Source organism: Bos grunniens, chromosome 2 (assembly GCF_055505025.1).
Source record: "Bos grunniens cultivar Pamir isolate PY7600 chromosome 2, Bosgru_T2T1.0, whole genome shotgun sequence".
NCBI classification, from domain to species: Eukaryota; Metazoa; Chordata; class Mammalia; order Artiodactyla; family Bovidae; genus Bos; species Bos grunniens.
In genome coordinates, this window is record NC_141166.1 from 111331929 (window position 1) to 111352280 (window position 20352).

Consider the following 20352-nt stretch of genomic DNA (forward strand, 5'->3'; position numbering starts at 1 on the left):
GTATTGTCACCCTGCTTATTTAACTTATATGCAGAGTACATCATGAGAAACACTGGGCTGGAAGAAGCACAAGCTGGAATCAGGATTGCCGGGAGAATTATCAATAACTTCAGATATGCAGATGACACCACCCTTATAGCAGAAAGCGAAGAACTAAAGAGCCTCTTGATGAAATTGAAAGAGGAGAGTGAAAAAGTCGGCTTAAAATTCAACATTCAAAAAACTAAGATCATGGCATCCAGTCTCATCACTTCATGGCAAATAGATGGGGAAACAATTGAAACAGTGACATACTTTATTTTCTGGAGTTTCAAAATGACTGCAGATGGTGACTGCAGCCATGAAATAAAAAGATGCTTGCTCCTTGGAAGAAAAGCTATGACCAACCTAGACAGCATATTTAAAAACAGAGACATTACTTTGCCAACAAAAGTCCATCTAGTCAAGGCTATGGTTTTTCCAGTAGTCATGTATGGATCCGAGAGTTGGACTATAAAGAAAGCTGACTACTGAAGAATTGATGCTTTTGAACTGTGGTGTTGGAGAAGACTCTTGAGAGTCCCTTGGACTGCAAGGAGATCCAACTAGTCCATCCTAAAGGAAATTAGTCCTGAATATTCATTGGAAGGACTGATGCTGAAGCTGAAACTCCAATACTTTTGCCACCTGATGCAAAAAACTGACTCATTTGAAAAGACCCTGATGCTGGGAGGGATTGGGGGCAGGAGGAGAAGGGGACGACAGAGGATGAGATGGCTGGATGGCATCACTGACTCGATGGACGTGAGTCTGAGTGAACTCCGGGAGTTGGTGATGACAGGGAGGCCTGGAGTGCTGAGATTGATGGGGTCGCAAAGAGTCGGACTCGACTGAGAGACTGAACTGAACTGAACTGAAGATAGTTATGTTGAAAATTTCCCCAACGTTCCAAATTTTCAATTTGAGGCAGAACCACATTCCACCTAAATTCCTATTTCATTAATTTTCACACTCGGTCTCATTTTTTTAAACCTAAAAGCATTATTTTGAAATAAAACATACACTATTGTTATAAATATAAAATGAAGGTTTTGATTGCTAGTCAAATGGTTAAATATGACTTACAATAAATTTATAAACATTAAAATGAAAAAAACACATTTGACTTTTTATCACTTAAATTCATCTTAAAATAGAATGAAGGTCCCTTGAGGGAAACCCCACATTTATATGTGATTTTACCTGCTCAGATTCGTTACTTCCTCACAGCCACTAAGCCATTTCCAGACTTCATTTGTATCTCCTTTAAGAAATCCATGCTGAAAAATCCTGCCCAATCTGAACTCAGAGAGAGTGGCTGCCAATTTAGTGTTTGACTCCCCATAATTCCTTTTTATTATCATTATCAAAGGATGGAAAGTCAATGCCCTACTTTGGCTGTAATGACTGACTCTCTAAGGTTGCCTGACACTTTGCCATGAATCCTTACCAACATTTTAACACAATGATTTTGGGACTTTTGAGCAGAGGTCTGATTTTAGCCTAGGGACATCATTTCCAAGATTGGTACTTGTTCTTCAATTTACTTCCATTTTGTAAACCTAGTCATACATCTTCTTTGACTCAATAGAGCATCACTTTCACATATGGGCAGGATTCTTGTGTCAACAAGATGAGGATATTCTGTTTATCAGCAAGTGACACTTTCCCACTTTGTGTGTGCTACTAATTATGGCTGGGAGGCTGTGAAGTTTTCAGCATCCTGTCACAGAGAGCAGCTCGTTAACTAATTATTTTTGAAAATCACTGGCTCCAATACACCGAGGCTGGCAGGTGCCAGAGGGTTAGAGTAGCAGAAATTAATTAACAAAGAATGAAAGCTCTTATTAGCTGTAATTTTTTTTGCTATCTTCCTTTTTTCCCCCCATTTAACCAGTTTAGAGTGGGTCTAAGACCTTCAATCCGGACGGAGAGAAAAGTTAGAAACTGAATGTTCAAGACCCAGGAAACCCAAGTGTCAGCCCTCACCTAGGAATGGACTACTTGGCTTGTTTTCCAAGTAGTATATCACTATCAGTCACATTTAGTGGACCCGCAGGTCAGTGGGATCCCAAACCACCTTTAGCTTATGTCAATGTTTAGTTGTTTCCAAATAGAAGTTAACCCTTAAAAGCATCACTGGAATCCCTCTGCACAGCATCCTGTTAGTGCCGGATTTCAGTGGCCTATGGAAGTTCTCTGCTCTGTGAAGATGTGGCTCTTTGCTGTTATTTTTTAAACAGCAAACTAGTTAGAATCAATTGTAGAAGATTCCTCTATTAAATCTATGCCTGGTCTAATTTCTCTCTTAAAGTAACTTCCCGATGTGGTAAAGTGGCACACTCCAACACTACTAAAGGCCGTATCAGTTGGCACAGACTTTCTTTCTTTTGTACAATCTTTCTTGAAAGCGAGATAGCCAAAGGCATAAGATGCCATCAAATGTACATGCAGTATGACCAGTTCAGTTCAGTTCAGTCGCTCAGTCGTGTCCGACTCTTTGCGACCCCATGAATTGCAGCACACCAGGCCTCCCTGTCCATCACCAACTCCCAGAGTTCACTCAAACTCATGTCCATCGAGTCGGTGATGCATCCAGCCATCTCACCCTGGGTCGTCCCGTTCTCCTCCTGCCCCCAATCCCTCCCAGCATCAGAGTCTTTTCCAATGAGTTAACTCTTCACATGAGGTGGCCGAAGTACTGGAGTTTCAGCTTTAGCATCATTCCTTCCAAGGAACACGCAGGACTGATCTCCTTTAGAATGGACTGGTTGGATCTCCTTGCAGTCCAAGGGACTCTCAAGAGTCTTCTCCAACACCACAGTTCAAAAGCATCAATTCTTCAGCGCTCAGCTTTCATCACACTTCAACTCTCGCATCCATACATGACCACTGGAAAAACCATAGCCTTGAGTAGATGGACCTTTGTTGGCAAAGTAATGTCTCTGCTTTTCAATATGCTATCTAGGTTGGTCATAACTTTCAAGATTCCCACAAATATTTTGTCCAAGGAAATAATAAGAAATGTGGGCAAAGACTTATCAACAAAGAAGTTTATTACAGTGGTAATTTTAGTTGTGAAGTATTAGAAAAACCCAGCCATCCCAGCCACCTGAATATTATACAGCCAGCAGAAGTGATACCATAGAATATATGAGACTGGAAAATGTTTCCCTTGTGTTGTGAAGTTAAAGAACTGTCAGAGACCTATACAGTGTTGTTCTAATTTTTAAGCACTTAGGAGGGAAAGAACTACCATGGTATTTTAATTTTCATCTCTGTATGTTTCTATATTTTTCAAACTTTCTACACTGAACAGCTATCACTCTGTTTCTTCAGAGAAGAAACATTAAAGGGTTTTAAAAAGAAATAAAAGAAAGCAAGTCACCTCCTTGAGACACAGCACAACTGTTGGAAGTTAAAGTTTATCACAAAGTCAAGTCCTTATTCTTCCTGAAGTTTCAGGAGGAAGGAAACTATGGCCATGTTCTTGGCACTATGCTGGGACATTTTGCATATTATGCCACTTAATCATCACAATAGTCTTGAAAGGTAAACACTATTATCTTTATTCTTTATTCTAGGGGTGAGGATGCAAAGTCTGAGAGAACTTAAGAAGCTTAACTTAGTTCAGATAACTGACAGAATTCAGAGTCAGGTCTCATTCATTTTCATTCATTCATTTGTTCATACATACATATGTGTTTGGATATATATATAAACACATGTATAAAAATATGTATATATAAATATATATAAACACTTTACCAGCTGAGCCACAAGGGAAGCCCAAGAATACTGGAGTGGGTAGCCTATCCCTTCTCCAGGGGATCTTCCCAACCCAGGAATCAAACCAGGGTCCCCTGCATTGCAGGCAGATTCTTTACCAACTGAGCTGTCAAAGAAGCCCATATAAGAACATATATATATATATAAACATATGGATAATTGTGAGGATGACTAAAATAGTCTGGCATATGAAAAAATAGAGAATCATATAACAAACATAGAGAACAACAAAATATCCATATATTCACTTTCCAGCTTAAGAAGTTAAATATTTCAGATAAGGAAAATGATGCCTATGTACTTGTCCCCTGTTCCATTCTGTTCTCTTCCATCTAGAGGGAGCCATTATCTTGAACAAAGAGTTTATCATTCCCGTGCAAGTTATTGTTCCTTTGCTACATATCTGTATATCCATAAACTATACTCAATCAGTCATTGTGCAGTCAGGAAAACAGAAACCACTCTATGTATTAGACACAAGGGAGATTTAATACTGCGAATTGGTTCAGGAAGGGCTGAAGATGTAAACAGGATGAGGAGGCTATGACCAGTTTCATCCATTCGCCCTTCCAAGTCAATTCTGTACCTTTCTTTGAGCTCAGAAAGCTGAACTGTACAGACTGCCTCACTGGATTCTTTTCACCTCTGATTTCCGGTTGGTTTTGGCAGGTGGAAAGTGCTGGCAGGAAGTAGGGCAGAAGAGGAAAATGACCTCAGTGTGTTTGCTTACTTGGCTTTCCCTGTAGGGATGCTACAAGTTGGCACTACTGCTGCTAGTACAGCCGCTGATGTGACTGAAATGCTTATTTTCAGCCACCTCTTATTACTGCTACTGCCACCAGGGCTGGAAGCACTGCCAGGAACGGAAAGGAAAACTGTGTTTCCCTTCAGTTTTCTAATCTCCTGCACAACCTAACTAGGAGCCAGTAGATAAGGGAACCTGCGACATGTATTAATAGTTCACAGGTTTCTAGCCCTTTGCCATACATAAGGGTGCATAGAAGAACTGGGATGGGGTTGAGACTCAATAGCATAAGCGCACAATATTGTTTCAATCTTAAAACCTTTGTGTAGATAGTGACCCGCTGTACATATCCTTGCTTTTCTGTTTAACTTGATACTTTTGAGGTGCATCTATATCCATACGCATGGCTCTGGGTTATTCATTTTAACTGCAGTATTACATTCCCTAATGGTATTTCTGTAAGCAAATAATTGAAGATAGAAACATAGCATTGATAAAAAGAGATATAAAGATAATATATGGCTAACAACCATCATGTGCTAAGTCGCTTCAGTCACGTCCCACTCTTTGTGACCCCGTGGACTGTAGCCCACCAGGCTCCTCTGTCCATGGGGTTCTCCAGGCAAGAATACTGGAGTGGGTTGCCATGCCCTCCTCCAGGGCATCTTTCCAACCCAGGGATTGAATTTACATCTCCTGCAGCTCCTGCATTGCAGGCAGATTTTTTACTGTCTGAACCAATTAGATGAAAGGAAAATATTTCCAAAAACCGTTGCGTCCTTCATTCAACACAGATTCATTGCGACTCTACCATGTCCCAGGCATCATGCTTGACACAAAGAACAGAAAATCGAATATGACCTGGTCCCTGCTCTCTACTTGTTGACACATACACAATTAGATAAACAATTTGCATCAGGGTAATAAGCTCTATGATAGAATTATAGAGGCTATAGAGGCACAGGGCTTGATAAATAGAGAAAAAACTACAGAGCAATTTCAGTTATAGGAATAGATTTTAAATTTCTAAATAAATAAAATACAAATGGAATACAGTAGCATGGTGAAAAATAATACAATATCCAAAAACTACTTATTTCAGAAATGTAAAATGTTTCAACATTTAAAAAAAAAAACCTATAACCATAACAAGTTAAATGAGAAAAAACGTGGATTAAGTGGAATTATGTCCAAAGGCATTTGATATAAGCTGACATTCAGCAGTTTTTCCTAACAAAACCTTGAAGTAAAGCGGGCTTATGAAGATTCCATCTTAACATTAGAAAGATTAGTTAGCAAAAACTGAAAGCAAACATCATGTTAAGTAATAAATTATTAAATACATTTCTATTTAAACCAGGAGTAAGATACCGCTAGTAATCACTTCTTTTTTGGAAGTGTTAAATGGTACAGCAAGTTTGTTGGCTTTTTTAATAGTTTTTTTATTGAAGTATGGTTAATTTACAACATTGTGTTAGGTCAAGTGTACAGTAAAGTGACTCTATCCTATATATATATATATATATATATATATATCTGCTATATACACACACACACACATATATTCTTTTTCAGATTATTTTCCATTATAGTTTATTACAAGATATTGAATATAGTTTGCTATACAGTAGGTTCTTGTTTATCTATTTCAAATTTCTATGTCCATGAGTCTTACTATTTCATAAATAAGTTCACTTATATCATTTTTAGATTTCACATATAAGCAATAACATACGATGTTTGTCTTTCTCTGACTCACTTCACTCAGTGTGGTAATATCTAGGTCCATCCATGCTGCTGCAGGTGGCACTATTTCATGCCTTTTTGTAGTTAAGTAGTAGTCTTTGCATGTTTCTTCATCCATTCTTCTATTGATGGCCATTTAGGTTGCTTCCATGTCTTAGCTATTGTGAAGAGGGATGCTATAGACACAGGGATGCATATATCTTTTTGAATTAGAGTTTCCTCCAGGAGTGGAATTTCTGGATCATATGGCAACTTTATTTTAATTTTTTTGAGGAATCTCCCTACTGTTCTCCATAGTAGCTGTACCAATTTACATTCCCACAAACGGTGTAGGAGTGTCCCCTTTTCTCCATCCCCTCTCTAGTGTTTATTGTTTGTAGACTTTTTAATGATGACCGTTCTGACTGGTGTGAGGTTATACCCCATTGTAGTTTGATTTCTATTTCTCTAATGATTAATGATGTTGAGTACCTTTTCATGTATATGTTGGCAAGAAAGGCAGATATCAGGAGGTCAATATTGTTCTTATTGAACTAATTACTGGCCCTACCAGCACCTTTCATCTTCAAAGAGCCCACAAGTAAAAATTAACCAAAGGACTCATTCCCTAAAATTAGACACCCATAAAATTACTAGAAGGACTCAGATGGAGGAGACAGTTGAAAGAAGTAACCTGGGAAAGCTTTAAGCGAGTTCATTTATCTGTTAAAACACACACACACACATACATATGCAGGTTATCTCAAGTAATAGAGGTATTAGTTTAAAATACTTGTGGTGATAAAAAGATGATGAAATGTGAAAGAAATACAAGAGCTTTAGTTCATTTGGGGCCTTATTATTGAAATTGTTTGCTGGGAAGATCAGATCCAGCTCTAAAGTTTCTTCTTTGACAAAGGTGCAAAGACAATTCGATGGAGAAAGGATTCTCTTTTTAACACATGGTTCTGGGACAATTGAACATTCCTAAGCAAAAGAAATAAGCCTCAACACACACCTTATACAAAAATTAACTTACAATGCATCATCAACCTAACTATAAGGTGGAAAACTATAAAACTTCAAGAAGAAAACAGGAGAAAGTCTGTGTGACCTTGCATTTCCATGTTGAAAGCAAACTCTGTGGAAAAAAAGGATAAACTGGACTTTGTAAAATTAAAAATGTTTGCCTTTTTTTTTTACAGACAACTGTTAAGAGAATGAAAAGACAAGTCAAATCTGGGTGTAAGTCACATATTTTGTAAGGTTTCAAATCCAAAAGACAAAAGAACACTTCAAGCTCAATGATAAGAAAATAAATAACCCAATGTAAAAATGGATAAAATATCTGAACACTTTGACAAGAAAGAGATATGGGTGGCATATAAGTATATGGAAAGATGTTCAGTTGCATTTGTCATTAGAGAAATGCTAGTGAAAACCACAATCAGATACCACGATATACCTAAGAGAATGGTTAAAATCCCAAAGTGGACAATACCAAATGCTGGTATGAATGCAGAGCAATAGGAATGCACATTCACTGCTGGTGGGAATGCAGACATTTTGGAAAACAATATGGCAGTTTTTTATAAAGTTAAACAAAAATTTACCATGCAACCCAGTAAATCAATTCCTAGGTGTTTCCTCAAGTGAATTAAAATTTTGTATTCACAGAAAACCTACGTATGAATGTTCATAACAGCTTTTTGATACTCACCAAAATCTGAAACCAACCAAAATGTTTCTTGACAGGTAAATGGAAAAATGAATGATGGTACATCCATACAATGAAATACTATCATTAAAAGGAGTAGGCTACATGCATGAATATTAAATGAGTTTTTCTTTTAAAAAAATTTTTTTATGTGTTTATTTGGCTGCACCAAGTCTTTCTTATTTGTGGCATGTGGGATCTTTAGTTGCATCATACAAGCTCTCAGTTACGGCATGCAGACTCTTAATTACAGCATGCATATGTGCTAAGTTGCTTCAGTTGTGTCCACCTCTTTGCAAGACTGTAGACTGTAGCCTGCAAGGCTCCTCTGTCCAAGGGATTCTCCAGGCAAGAATACTGGAGTGGGTCGCCATGCCCTCCTCCAGGGAATCTGCCTGACCCAAGGATCGAACCCACTTCTCTTATGTTTCCTGCATTGGTAGGTGGGTTCTTTACCACTAGCCCCAGCTGGGAAGCCCAGCTGGGAAGCATGTGGGATCTAGTTCCCCGACTAGGGATTCAGTGCTCACCCCTTGCATTGGGAGCATGGAATCTTAGCCAGTGGACCACCAGGGAAGTCCCCTTAAATGCATCTTTCTAAATGAATGAAACTAGACCCAACAGTCTAGATATTGTGTAATTCCATTCATATGCCATTCTGGGAAGTGCAAAACTGTAAGGATGGAAAACATATTAATGGTTGCCAAGGGGGAATGGCTTATCACAAAGGGGTCATGTAAGGGAAGTTTTAAAGTGATAGAAGTGTTCTATATGGTATTAGGGTGTTGGATACACACATTTGTGAAAATTCATAGAAATACACATCACAAAGAACAAATTATACTGTGTGCAAATGAAAAGAAAATCCTGATGGATCCAGGGTCCCAGCCTGGGACTAATGAATCTAACTGTATTGCACAGGTGAAGATTACCATATATCTTCACTTTGTTGAAGGGGGTCAGGGGGCAGAGGAGCTGACCTACTTTGGGAAATGGTGTTCTGACTGGAAACTGTAAAGCAAAAGATAAAAAACTGTATGTAAATACAATACTGTAGTCGATAAATAGTTTCTCACAGGAGTCCATGTTAACAGTTATGAACCTACCTTGTGTATGTACTCAAGTTGAAAAAGTGAGTAAAGAGTTGAAAAAGTGAGTAAAGAGTAAATAAATGATAGGTAATAGGAGATAGGCTTCTCGCTGTCAGGGACAGAAGTTACAAATAAACATAGGGCAGATGCCAGAATGAATCCTGTAGTGCTCAATTCGAGTTGGAGACAGTGTGAACTCATAGTTAGTTTAATATGCACAGATAAATACAGAAATGTTATAAATATGTGTATATACTTAGATCAGTATATAGTGACATGTTTTCTGGGTCTGTCTGCTGAGGAGATCAGAGTGGTGACACCTCAATAGCAAACAGCATACCCAGCACCAACATCTTAGTTTCTAAATACCATTTTCCACTTAAAGGCATCAGAGCTCCTTGGAGGAATGGCTGAGACTAGGACTGAAACAGGAACAATACAAGATAAGCCTGGAGCATTTTGTAGCCATAAAGCCATAAAGCACTTTGAGCCATAAAGTACAGAAATGCTCAAATAACAAAAGAATGGCTGCACAACAATGTGACTGTACTTGATACCACTAAGGTTCACACTTAGAAATGCTGAAGATGGTAAATTTTAGGTTATTTGTATTTTAACACACACACAAAAGCCTGTCAAAGGGATACAGAGGCCAACCCAAAAGCAGTCCCAATTAGCAAAGCTGAAACAATTTGAACAACAAAATACACCACTTTGCTTTCCTACCAGCATTGAATAACGTGGTACTGGATTATAGTCAAATAATAAATGTACATGAGCCTAATCATTTTATATAAGTAAAATGATTAAATAAATAAATAGGAGAGAAAAGGCAAAATTTCTTACAGAAGAATTCCAAATTATTTCTGTATATTCCCCCATCTAGGAGGTGGAACTGAAGGGTAAGCTAGACTTAGTAACTTGCTTCCAGGGGAAAGGGAAAAACAGTAACTTCACTCTTAAGGCAGATAGCATCTTAACAAAGGGATCAAAGTTAACATCACCAGTAATGTCATGCTATAGTGAATGATGCAATGATGTAATGATATGATGTAATTAAAAGGGCACACTTCACCTCTTGGCCTTGCTCCCCAAATTCCATAAACCAAGTCTAATCATGAAAAAAACATTATTGTTGTTCAGTCGCTAAGCTGTGTGAGCCTCTTTGTGGCCCCATGGACTATAGCACTTCCGGTTCCATGTCTTCCACTGTCTCCTGGAGTTTGCTCAAGAAAACATTAGAAAAAAAAAAAGAAAACATTAGAGACACCCAAATGCATGTATATTTTGCAAAGTACCTGACTAATGCCCTTTTTTTTTTTTTTGCTGCACTGGGTCTTAGTTGTGGCATGTGGACTATCATCTTCACTTCAGCATGCAGAATCTTTAGTTGTGGCACTCGGAGTATTAGTTGCAGCACATGGGATATGGTTCCCTGACCAGGGATCAAACTTAGGCCTCCTGCATTGAGAGTGTGGAGTCTCATCCCCTGGACCACTGGGAGGTCCCTGACCAGTGTTCTTTGAAACTGTCAAAGGCAAAGACCTCATGGAGTTTACATTCTAATATGCAAATAAGCATATATTGAGAGAAGGTCTCTGCTTATATTTCTCAGCTCCCAGTGCCCAAAGAGAAAATCTATTGACCTAGCTAGTCACCATCAATTGTTGTTTGTTTTTTGGGGTAGGGTGTGTGGAGGCAGAGCTTTTCTTAATAGCCACCCCACAGGTTATTGGTTAGTGTAGGTATTGGTTGCTGAAAAGTCAGGGGGTCCTCTCTACTCCAGTTAGCTATGACTGGGGTTCTAAGGCATATAACATGACCCCTCCTGAACAAAACAATCCAGGTCAGGAAAGGGTTAGAGATGGAGGCCCTGCTATTTGACTATGCAGAGTGGTTGCCCTCCAAATGCCCTAGGAGCCAACCTTTCCCAGAATAGTCTGGAGGCAAAAATATTAGGCTGTACTAGCCAATATGTCACAAATAACCCTTCTATCATGAACTGCTTATTTATGGAAACTCAGAATTAATGAAATCCAGAATAGACATACAAATTGTATCTCAGATGCTTTTTCTTCCAGAAAAATAGATTTCATCTTATTTGATTTCTTTTAGTCTATAGATATTTGCTTTTGTTGGGCTTTATTTTTCTGTTGCCTGTGATGTTTCAAAATACCAACTTGCCTGCAGCAGATTCCTACTTCAATTGAGACTGATTTGGACAATAATCTCCCAAGTGTTCCCTTCCATCATGACATCAATTTATATTAGCTTTGGCAACATCCTTGGGATTTTATTCTCTGCCCTCTCAACATATTTCCCCAAGTAAAAGAGGAAAATGAATGGCACTAGGAAAATAGGAGCAACGGTTATCACATATTCTCAGGTCCAAATTGGGTGAGCCTTGCACTTCACCGTCTACCAGTTGCCACTAAAGAAATAACACAGGGTTTGATGAGGCACAAACAGGAAGAGCAGAGGTAACTTATTAATTGATCCTGAAAAGGAAAGGTTTGGAAACTCTTCATCACACACATTCAAATCAATGAACATTACTACCATGTTCCCAACGCTCAAACAAGAACTGGGAATCTAAAAGGGAAAAATATGATCTGCAGTCTGAGTGAATAGACTATAAATGGTGGAAGATAGCGGGGTCGTGTTATGATGCTACCAGAAATGAAGGGAGTAATTACTCCAGGAACTCAGAGCACGGAGAGAGTCATACTGAATTTAAGGGTAAATAAGTGACATTTGAGATGGGTCTTAAGGAATTAGTTAGAATTTTTTGAAATAGAAAATGTGGAAAACAGCATCTCAGATGTATGGATGAGCTTCAATAAAGTCAAGAAGGTAAAACACTAAATGGTCTGTATGGGAAATAGCAGGTAGTCACTCGTAGTGCTGAGACATATTACAGCTTTAAGGAAGGGTGGAATTTGCTCATGGGCTACCTTGGGTCTCCACGAACCATGGCTTCATGCTGGACATCTGGGAAACAAAAATTTTGACCGTTGAACATAGCAATAACTTACGACCTCACCACGAAGAGGATTATAATTGCCAAGCAGAACAAGAAAATAATCATCAAATATAGTTCTTATACTTACTCCTTTGCATTAGTTTCATTAATTTGCTGAATTAGCTGACAAACACTCTGCTGAATATTAGGAACACAGAGCTGACTTGACTAGCTTTCCTGTCCTTGAGGAGCCTAATAACTGGAGATTTCATTTCTTTGTGTATGTACTGGTTTCCTAAAAACCTGGTATTGGTCTATTGACAGCAAAGAAAGAAATATTTTGTTTTTCTATTTGAAATACTTTTGTTACAAAAGCAATCTACGAGCATTTTAGAATGTAAAACTGGCCAAAACAAAAAAGAAAACATCTCTGTCACTGCCCAGAGATCACCACTCTTACCCTTGGTTGGTATCATGCCACAATTTTATATGGATATTATATATTAACATGTATTTTATTTACAAAAATGTTTCATATTGTTTATAGGCATATTCTGTCTTATAACCTGTTTTTTTCAGTCAATAATTTCCACTTTTCCATGACAGTAAATGCTTTTCTTCAAACAGTATTCACATTTTCCCAATTAAGCCCAAAATGTCTTTTACAGCAGATTTCTCCAACTCAGCACCTTTCACTGCATGTCCTGGTTATTTCCTTCATATCTCTTAACCCAGTATAAACCCTTTCTTTTTTTTAAAAAAATTTATTAATTTGTTTTGGCTGTGCTGGGTCTTCATTGCTGTGTGAAGGCTTTCTCTAGTTGCTGGAAACGGGCTACTCTCTAGCTGCAGTGCACAGGCTTATCATTACAGTGGCTTCTCTCCTTGCGGAGCATGGGCTGTAGGTCATGGGGCTTTGGTAGTTGTGGCACATGGGCTTAATTGCCCGAAGGCATGTGGAATCTTCCTGGACCAGGGATGGAACCCATGTCCTCTGCATTGGCAGGTGGATTCTTAACCAGTGGACCCTCAGGGAAGTCTAAACTCTTTCTTATTATTCTGACTTGATGAAAAGAACTGGCTAGCTGTTCTAGAGAATAGCCAGTTTCTTTTTTTCTTTCTTTCTTTCTTTTTTTTTGCGTGCTTCCTTCCTTGTGAAGTCATTTTACTTGTTCTTCTATTCTTTATATTCCTGTAAACAGAAACAGGAACATCTAACTAAAGGCGTGAGAGGAGCAAGTAAACCTTTTGAGCTGGAATACTTCATGGGTACTTAACGTTGCTTCATATTAGAATACATTTGTTCTGATACTTGGTTGATCTTTCGTCGCTGATGGTCAAATTGGCCCGTGGGCAGTAACTGGGGATTTGGGGCGGGGGGAAGGGATAAAAGGAGGAACAGAATAGGAAAAGTGTGACTACAACAACCTAAAGGAAGTGGAATGGGGAACTCAGTCGGCAGTGCAACGCCAAGGTCATCCAACTGGATTTCCCACACTGGCATCGCTCAGGTTGTGACCAACTGATCTTATTTTCACAATGAGGGAAGGCAAAAAACAAAAAGAGAACTTTGACGGGTCCTCCATGACTCTCTAGGACAGGTGTTTTATAAAGGGAACATTCTCCTTTATAAAACTGAGCTGAGCTAAGCGGACGCGGTAGTCCACTCACGGAGAGCCACTACCAGGATCCTCTGTATAACCCGGAGACGTGACCTACATACAAGTTTAGAAACCCCGAGAATAGGGAGCTCCTTGTGTTTGCATCGGGCCTATTCTTTTCGGAGAAGGCAATAGCAACCCATTCCAGTACTCTTGCCTGGAAAATCCCATGGACGTAGGAGCCTGGTAGGCTGCAGTCCATGGGGTCGCTAAGAGTCGGATACGACTGAGCGACTTCACTTTCACTTTTCACTTTCATGCATTGGAGAAGGAAATGGCAACCCACTCCAGTATTCTTGCCTGGAGAATCCCAGGGACGGGGGAGCCTGGTGGGCTGCTGTCTATGGGGTCACACACAGTCGGACATGACTGAAGTGACTTAGCAGTAGCAGCAGCTATTCTTTTCAGCAGGAGCCCCTTTCCGGCCTCTGGCCACCAGGGGGAGCTACAGTCGAGCAACCGTTCTTCAGGAACAGCGGGAACGCGTCTAGATGAATCTTGTCAAGCCAAGGGACCCGTAGCAAGGTACCAAGGCCGGATGAACCGTATTTCTGCTCTCTCGCGAGCATAAGTAGGCCTCACCCCGCCCTCCGCTCCAGGCTTCCCTCCTTCCTGGCCCGCGTGGCGCCTCAGACCCCTCCCGGTGACTCGCGGCAGGTGGCGCTGTCTGCGGCGTCGCAGCGGCCCTGGCTGCCGCGGTGACCATCTCCCAGCGGGCAGTGCGGCCCGGCTCTCCGGAGGCAGTGAGTGCCACGTCCCAAGTGCTACGCGGAGGAGCGGAGCGGACGGCGCGCGGGGGGCGGGGAGCAGCGCGGAACCCAGCCCGATCACACTGATCGCCCGCCGCCATGGGCTCCTCGCAGAGCGTCGAGATCCCAGGCGGGGGCACAGAAGGCTACCACGTCCTGCGGGTAAGGGCTTCGACAGCGGCCCGGGGGCCGCGGGCGGGAGGCGGGGCCCGGCCGTGGGGAGGCGGAGGCCCCGACGGACTTCTTCCCGGGGCAGCCAGGCCCGACCCCGCGAAGGAGCGGCGGTCTAGGGCGCATCGTTGGACAAGGCCGGCTCGGGAGGCCGCTCGTATCCTGCCTCCCTGGAGCGCCCGGGGTCCGCCGCTTTGGGAGGACGGGCTAGAAACCGAGGAGGCAGCAGGCGACTTGGCCGGGGGTGGCCCAGGCGAGAGGGCAACCCTGACTCCTTTTTCTCTTCGCGGCCTTCTCAGCCCCCTCCCCTTTATTTTAGCTCTCAAAGTTAGGGAAGGCTCGGGGAGGGGGTGGGAGGAGCAAAGTCTGCAAAAGAGGTGATGGTGAAGGTAGCATTTGAATTTTCCAAGAAAAGGAAACCTGGAACCCGCAGACTAGAGGCGGGGGCTGAGACGGCTCGAGTTAATTCACTTCGGCGCTGCCTGGATGTCCGGAAAAGCCAGTTAGGCAACGAAACGAATTGCCTAGAAGTAGGTTTAACGGACTTAAACCTACTTGAATTTCACTGGATTTCTCTGTCTCCTGTGCCGCTGTTGACCTTCCCAACCCTCCTTTTCCACATTTCCTGGCGGGGGCAACTTCCGTTCTCCTTTTTCCTAAGGCTGCTCAGTGGATTTTAAGATTTAGATCCACAGTGTAAAAGGTAATGGAAAGGAACTTAAAAAAATCCAGGTAAGTAAAGGAAAGCAAGTGCAGTCACCAGGATGCAGAGAAACAGTATTTCGAAAGGCGTTTGCTCAGGCCCAGCTATGAACAGCCTGGGTTGTACAGAGCTGATCCTTTCCTCAAGGAATTGGAAGTCCTTTCCTCAAGGAAGTGGCAGTGTTGGTTGTGTGCTGTGACACCTGCGTGAGTGATAACATGATGGACTGTTAACAAAGTGGCCCCGATCCATGGTGCTATTTCAGGACATAATAGAGTGTAAATAGATACTAGTTCCTCAGCTTCTCACAAGAGCGTTTTTACTGAAAGTGGGAAAGTGCACTTCCTATTGCTGCTCTCATCTTCTGCCTTGGGTCCTATGTTTCAGGTGAGAGAACATCTCTTAAACTAAATTACCAGACATCTGCTTAATGGGGCTGTGATCGGTCACCTCTCTGATCTTCAGGATTATCACAGCTAGTTGTCCCTCCATTCTGCTAAAAATTCCTCTTGAAGCCACACTCTGGGTGTGTGGAAAGGATAATTTTCCCAGAAAATAAGGGGAATCTATATATAAATCATAATACCTTCCTGTTCCCTTTAGCTAAGCCAATCCCCAGGTGCCACACTGATGGGGGAAATGGAAGGAGAATTGTCAGATCCCAGATGTGAAGTGAAAGTTAGTGGCAGTATTTTTCTTTGTATTCTCTGGTTTGATTCCCAGCTCTCTGCTGTGGGGTTTGTTATCCAGTATTACGAGCTGATTGTGGCCGTGAATCTTTGGGGATTCATGATATTTTTATGATAACGTGTTCTAGGTAAAGCACAGTATTAATGAATCTTAAAAGTCTGTATGAAAGCTGTACACATCAAAAGGATTCCAGTTCGGTGACTTCTGTTAATGACTGTGGGATGCTAAACAAGTTGGAGTATTTTTTTTTTTTCTTCTTTTTTTTTTACATAGGTGCACCTCAGTAAATCAGCATTCGTATTCAGTACTGCAGATATTATTAATCTATAAATATGGTTTTTAGAATTAGTAAGGACAACCTTAGTTTCCAGTCCACATCTGGAGCATAAATGTTGCAAAAGATGAAGTAATTCTTCTTTCATTTGAGTTTTATTAGAGGGAGCTTTAAAAATAGTAATGATCATCTACTTTAGAATTTTTTTAAATGTTTCAGAGTTCCTAACCCACTCTGCCCTATTCTGTAATTGGTTTCTTTATCTTTGTTTTTAGAGGAGGAAAGTACTATGTTAAATCTCAACATATAAAAATCTTATTTCCATTTGTTATTGCCTAAATTGTGGTTGTATATTCTGTCTCTGGATTAGTGAGCTTGTAAACCAGAGTAAATATGACAGGATAATCATGGAATAAAATCACCCATGTTTAATAAGTTCTAGAATGGTTTAATTAAAAGCTAGTTTTCTTTAGTAATTCTTTGGCTGTTTCCTTGCTAGTGATAAAAACTTGTGTAAGTGTGTTTTGAAATACCAGTTTATAGTGCACACATATCCATTGCTAGTTATTATGTTATTTTTAAATTGTATTCCTACAATTCATAGATTGAACTTTCTGTTTTTTCCATTATTTTTCTAGATCTGTTGTTAGATTCTGCTTTAAAAAAGTACTTAGGAGACAACTTTGAAGTGATTCCAGATTTTCTGCTATGAATAATTTACTTTTTATCTTTTATGTATTAATGCACATTTTCATGTTGTGATCGTATTACATACCCAACTCTCCATACTTAACCTAGAAGTGACCGATACAGTTTATGTATCCTTTCAAAAGTGCTTTATGCATGTAAAACAATCAACACCCCATCCCCAACTTGTAACTCTGTTTTCTTTTATAACTGTTGGAATCACATGATACATACTGTTAAACATCCTGGTCTTCTTAATGTGGAAGAGCATCGTCTCTGTCTTTCTGTAGCAGCACACAGAGATTGGCTTCTCACTTTCTCTTAGCCCCTTAGTGAATCTGTTGTAATATAGTTTGGTTAAGCACCACCCCCTGGTGTTAGACACTTAGTTTTTCTAGTCTTTTGTTGTTACAGGTATTTATCTACAACCTTAAATGCTACCTTTTATCTTCACTGAATTGTATTTCCCCATATTAGTGAATTCTAATGTCTAGTTATATAAACATTGGTCTCCATTTTAGTAAATTGCTACATTGTTTTCTGATTATCAGCATGTTTATTAGAAATCATTTGGATAAGTTCAAAAAGTTTAACAAAGAACCTCAATTACCTGTAATCTTACCATCTAAAGGTAACTACTGTTAAAATTTTTTCCCATCCTTTTTTTTTTTCCTGTGACTAACATTGCCCCTTAGCCATGTTTCACAAAGATTTTGAGTAATTTAACATATTTAAGTATATTACAGTATGGCCAAAAGTTATCATAGGATGTTAGCTTTACAACTTATCCAACAGCTGAGGAACTGTTAAATAAATTAGGGCCTAACTGCAAATTGGAATGCTATGCATTCAGTGAAAACTATGTTTCAAAACACTGTGAGTTCATAGATGTGCCTTCATGTATGTGTATGTGCATATACATTCAAGTGCCCAGGAAAATGGAAAGCTAAAAAGCCAGGATATTAAAAGGATAATTGGTGGATGGCAACATTTTTATTCTTTTATTTTCCCAACATGTTCACAGTGACTGAAATATTTATATATTTTTTAAAAATATAGTTATAAACATTATTTTTTAAAGTGGACTACTAGTATAAGATTTTAAAATTTGGTGAGAAGCTTCCTTTTAAAAATACCGTTATAGGAAATTTCCTGGCAGACTCCATAAGCCGCGTGGTAAGCCCAAAAGAAAAAGAAAAGAAAAATAACATTATATTTTGGATTTCCATATGGATTGGGTCTGATTCTGTGTTCACCATGCATACCACTTTTATTCCCATTCTCTAATCCTAACATAAAGCAGGAGAAATGTTAGCCAGGACTTCTCAGCCTTGTTAGAAGTTACTACAGTTGAAGTAACTGTATTTAATAGAGAATTCTTGCCTAGATTTTCTGTTATCAAGTGAAACCGTCAAGGCCATTTTCAGAATTTTTGGAGTTGCCTTATGGGTGCCCCTTGTAAGATGTTTCTAAATTAAAATATTCAAATTAATTCTACTCTGCACTTCATGCTCTTTGAAATGGGGGATATCTGAGGACATTCTGGAGCCGATGTTCACAACAGTATGGGGACATGGAAAATGTCATGTTCACTATTCCTTATAATTTCCTCCGAGAGAGATTTTGAGATGATGGAAGTTTTGAAGGAAAGGCCATTGAGATGAATTGCGGCTCCAGTGTAATAACAGGCCTCTATCTTCTGAGCCATTTGCTGGATACTAGGCAGTATTAGGTATTCTCCTTGGAGGATAAAGGGACAGTAAGTGAAATTATTTCTATAGAAAACAATACCAAGACCATATCTACTGTTATATAGATGTGCTCTTTCTTAATGGTACCTAAGTAATCTACATTACATCCTGCAAGATTTCAACTTCATTCTTATTTTGAGAAAATGAAATCCCATTATTTCATAGTCATAATTTTTTTTATTCTAACACGGTATTTAACTTTTTTAACTCATACCCCCATTTGAAAAACATAAAAATCTCACTATTAGCCCCTTCTCTTTTCACTCACTCTAAAAACAATGGGTGCAAAAAGAAAACAGTGGGTTATTTGATATTTTCCAAATATGATCTTATAATGAAAAAAGTTTTATAAGCACCATTTAAAGATTTTAACCTGCTCCCCAAATTGACCTCTGCTAGTAAAAGGCTATGAATTGTTTCATAAACATATTTTGCTTTCAAATGTAGAATCAGAATACTTCATTTATTACGAATGTTTTACTTGACTTTTATATTTTTTCCTATCTCCTTTCGAAGAGTTGGGTTGCTTTTCTGGGTGCCTGATGTCCTCTGCCGGCATTCAGGAGTTGTTTTGTGGAATTTACTCTACATTTAAATGCTCTTTTGATGAATTTGTGGGGGAGAAAGTGTTCTCCCCGTCCTACTCCTCTGTCATCTTGGCTCCTCCCTGAATGTTTTACTTAAGCTTTGGTGACGCTAGTGGTAAGGAACCTGACATAAGAGATGCTGGTTCGATCCCTGGGTCAGGAAGATCCTCTGAAGAAGGAAATGGCAGCCCACTCCAGTATTCCTGCCTGGGAAATTCCATGGCCAGAGGAGCCTGGCGGGCTGCAGTTTATGGGGCCACAGAGAGTCAGACACAACTGAGTGACTGAGCACAGGCACACAGGAGTGTTTTGTTCATTATAAGAAATACAGTGTAGGTGAACCTTAGGACACTTTTAGGAGTTGTCAGTATCATTGAACATAAACTTTTTCCAATATTAAAAAGCCTCAAACAAATTAATACCGTCATGTTGTTTGTATACCCTTATATATTTTTTATGATGAAGAGTATTCTTACATATGGACTTAAGGATCCTCGTTTGGAGAGACCTATTCTTGGTGGGTGATTATGGTTTCTGGCTCTGGACATTAAGTAGTAAAGTACACAGAACTGGCTTTAGTGGCTTTCTGGGTCAAATATTGACAGGGCTTTTAAATAATTACCGTGAAGTTTTCATAAGAATTGAACTTAGAAAAACCACTAACATCAGTATATTCATTTTGTTGGCTTTAATATTCTACCAAAATGGTTAATTATATTGCTTGATAACACTAGTAAAATATCAGGTAACAATCTAAGTAGAAAATATCCATAAAGATTTGACATGTGCTTTAGAATCTGACTGTAGCTTGCCTTGCGAGCTGTAGATTATCAAGTAAGATCATTTTTTTCTACACAATATATGCAAAGCTAAAGGACTTACTTTGGGAGACTGTACTTCCTTTTGACATTGCATATAAATTTACTACAGCATGAAGAGAATGGTGCTGGGGTTCTTTGGGTTTTGCTTGTGTTTGTTTTTTTTAAGCACTAGTGAGAAGGCATTTAAGCCCATTTTCGGCAACAAGGAACC

At 39.6% G+C, this 20352-nt stretch overlaps 1 protein-coding gene and 1 pseudogene across 7 annotated transcripts in view; one reads left to right on the forward strand and one right to left on the reverse strand.

Annotated features, from left to right (window-relative positions):
- GORASP2 (golgi reassembly stacking protein 2) overlaps positions 1-20352 on the forward strand; it is a 71420-nt gene that overhangs the window by 23561 nt on the left and 27507 nt on the right. For 2 of the 6 annotated variants that reach the window (XM_086357626.1, XM_086357663.1), the window contains exon 1: positions 14427-14619. The exons of 2 other annotated variants lie outside the window; for them this stretch is intronic. In XM_086357626.1, coding sequence (XP_086213752.1) covers positions 14557-14619 — 63 coding nt within the window. In that variant the 5' untranslated portion in view covers positions 14427-14556. Of the gene's footprint in view, positions 1-14426; positions 14620-14727; positions 15159-20352 lie in introns of those variants that run through there. 2 more of the 6 variants (XM_086357654.1, XM_086357617.1) reach the window with 1 other exon arrangement.
- Positions 12514-14558, reverse strand: LOC147378525 (uncharacterized; annotated as a pseudogene). The gene is made up of 2 exons (XR_015147603.1): positions 14009-14558; positions 12514-13239 (listed from the first exon to the last, which is right to left on the reverse strand). The product of XR_015147603.1 is annotated as an uncharacterized LOC147378525 (transcript).